Genomic DNA, 2,990 nt, shown 5'->3' on the forward strand with positions numbered 1-2,990 from the left:
CTTGCAGGATTTCCGCTAGTCCCTGTCGCAAACTACATGTCCCAGGAAGCCTTGGCTCCGGGACGCGTGTCCACTCCACCATCCACTTGGAGAAAGCCTTACTCAGCCCGGCCCGACGCGCGGGGCCAATCGCCTCGCCCTGCACCTTGGGCTGGAACTTGAGGCGGCTTCGCCCCCAATGATGCTCCAGTTGCAAGAGCAACGCAAATTTATCATTGTCCCGAGAAAGAGGAGCGGCGTGATTCTTGCCCATCTCAGCAGAACGACTGGCTTCCTTCCGCTAGACAAGCCAGCGCTCGGGTTGTGATTTTTCTGGGGAAAGGGGCGACCCACACGCCTGCCCAGCACAGTAAGCGACACCTCTTGGAACCGTGTTTGCCGCTGCAGTCGGCCAACGTGCCCTGCCCAAACCGCGGCTCGATTCGTCCGCCTCTTACACTTAATTTATCCGTGGATCATTTGGATAGTCCGTCTTGTAAATGTTTAGCATTTTGCTGCTTTACTGCTTCTTTCTGGGGCCAGTTCCAGCACTTGCCAAGACCGGCGAAGAGAGGCGACTGAGCCCGGAGAAGAGCGAAATATGGGGACCTGGGCTAAAAGCCGCTGTTGTCCTGCCTGCGCGCTATTTCTATATTCAGGCAGTGGATACGTCAGGAGAGAAGTAAGTCACGAAACAGCTCCTTAATTGGAATGCAGTTAAACTTACTGTTTCTTCCGTCAGGTTTTATCCGCCCAAGAACTTGTTTCTCCACAGCAGTTTAAATTCCAGATATTTGGGTGCTATCCACATCTGGTTGTATCAGCCTTTACAATCTTTCAGTGTAGCTTTAGAAGTAATTTCGAATTACCTTTTCTCCAAGCTATTTTGATAGAGATCCCCATGACTGGAAAGCCAAAGCCCCACTACTTTGCTGAAAGTACTTGTAACTGCTTTTGCATAAGTTGTCAGAAAGAGTTGAAATCCAGTTGTTAGAAACTTGGTTTCATCCTGTTCTGGTGCTGCACTCTGTTTCCAGGTGGACATCTGCAGGTAAGCACGCTCGCTGTGCTTTGAAACTAGAAAAGAAAAATCAAGCACTACTTGAAACTTTAGAGTTTAGAGGGAAAGTATCAAAGTATAAATCTCCTATTTGTAACAAGTGTGTATTTCATCCCACTCAACCCAACAATTGAAATTATACGCAAAACTTATTTCTAGAATGCACATTCCTCTGAAATGATTGTCTTATTTATTAGTGGTTGCTGACTGTGTATATTTTGTAGGAAAAAAAGTCTTGGGAATAAATTTTCCAAAGCAAAGGAAAAGGTTATAAATAGTACAATTGAGGAAACTAAATACCATCTTAATCTCAAAAGCAAGAGTACTCACTCAAAAAAACCTTTCATACAGTGTCATTTAGATGATACACTACCTACTGGCTTTTGCCCATGGCTGGGCATGATTTATAATACTAATTTTTTAAAAGAACCATTGAGAGATTTTTCAAAAGATCTTTAGAGGCTGTATTTGATCACAAATTTCCAGATGTGATGGACATGGAATAAGTGGTAGGTTGGTAAGGATATTTTTATATGTGGGATGCATAAATATGTTCTATATGCACATAGATTAGTAGTCTTAACCTAGTCGCATGCAATTTTCTAATGAAACTGTTTTATGTTATCTTGGCCATTGTCATCATCTTTTTTTAAAATCTCTGATCCATCATATTTATTCTGGTACTAAAAACATAAGAGAGAAGAAGCAAGTATATGTTGGGGCAGGGGTGGGGGGGACATGGAGGAGAATAGTAAAGTTCACAGACAGGAGAGCATAATCTGTGTGCATTTGTTCCTTAAAATAATCTTTATATAATGATTATTCTTCCCATCACAGGTTCACATCTTCTCCAGGTGAAAAGGTGTTCCAGATTAAAATCTCAGCACCAGAGGAGCAATTCACCAGAGTTGGAGTCCAGGTTTTGGACCGAAAGGATGGTTCCTTCATAGTAAGATACAGAATGTATGCAAGCTACAAAAATCTGAAGGTAGAAGTCAAATTCCAAGGTCAACATGTTGCCAAATCTCCATATATTTTAAAAGGTAATTTGGAACATATTTTAAAACAACTCTTTGAATACAATGATACATGTTATTCCATCAACAAAAACAAATTAGCATGATATTTTTTTCACTCAAAGAATAAAAAGAGAGATTTCTTACCCGAAAGAGAGTGAGAAATGCAAAATTTGAATGGAAATTATAATTTGCTAAGGAGGAAAAGACATATTACTAGAGAATTTGCTCCCTGAAGACACAGCATTAGCAAGAATAATCGAGCTATATATGGTCATTGATGACACTTTCTTAATTGGAGTTATACGACTTAACTGATAAGCGTTATTGAAATTGATCACTTCAGGAAGAGAGAGGGCTTAAAGCTGAGGGGGGACGTTGACTATTGTTTTTTGTGTTTGTTCCAATAGTATCTTTTCAGAGAAATTCTCTGCCACGTTCTTATATTGGATGAGAGTGCAACTTTGTTACTTGGAGCCATACCCATCCCTCTCAGTGCAGGTGGTACCCGAAAACAGTGGTAAAGCAGTGTATTATACAGAGACACAAATCTTCCTCGTTCCCCCCCTCCAAGAAAGGCAAATGTTTTAAAGTGCCTAGGTTCTTTTCCCACATTCCACCAGGACCACATGGTGCAATATAACCTGCTAAACCTTGTAAACATACTCCATTGTCAGCTATTGCATGGGTGAGGTGGGAATCTGAGAATTATAGAAAGGAATGACAGTAAAATCTCAATTCAGATTCTGTTATGTTAGTATTATTTCTATAAACATACAATTAATTCATTATAATATTAATGAACTGTTTTGAAGATTACCTTTTTTGTTTGTTTGTTTGTTTGTTTGTTTGTTTGGTTTTTTTTTAGCTGAGCCATCCTGCTACCTGTTGGCAGCTCAGCGGCTGCTCAGCTCGGGCTGGACTCGAACCGCTGT

At 40.9% G+C, this 2,990-nt stretch overlaps 1 protein-coding gene across 2 annotated transcripts in view; it reads left to right on the plus strand.

Annotated features, from left to right (window-relative positions):
• The first annotated feature begins 103 nt into the window (after positions 1-103).
• The window catches only part of POGLUT2 (protein O-glucosyltransferase 2), a 13,008-nt gene continuing 10,121 nt past the window's right edge, over positions 104-2,990 (plus strand). The window contains exons 1-2 of one of the 2 annotated variants that reach the window (XM_019663863.1): positions 104-661; positions 1,877-2,082. In XM_019663863.1, coding sequence (XP_019519408.1) covers positions 480-661; positions 1,877-2,082 — 388 coding nt within the window. In that variant the 5' untranslated portion in view covers positions 104-479. The remainder of the gene's footprint in view (positions 662-1,876; positions 2,083-2,990) is intronic. The other variant, XM_019663862.1, reaches the window with a different exon arrangement.

This window comes from Hipposideros armiger, unplaced genomic scaffold (assembly GCF_001890085.2).
Source record: "Hipposideros armiger isolate ML-2016 unplaced genomic scaffold, ASM189008v1 scaffold_408, whole genome shotgun sequence".
Lineage (NCBI taxonomy): Eukaryota > Metazoa > Chordata > Mammalia > Chiroptera > Hipposideridae > Hipposideros > Hipposideros armiger.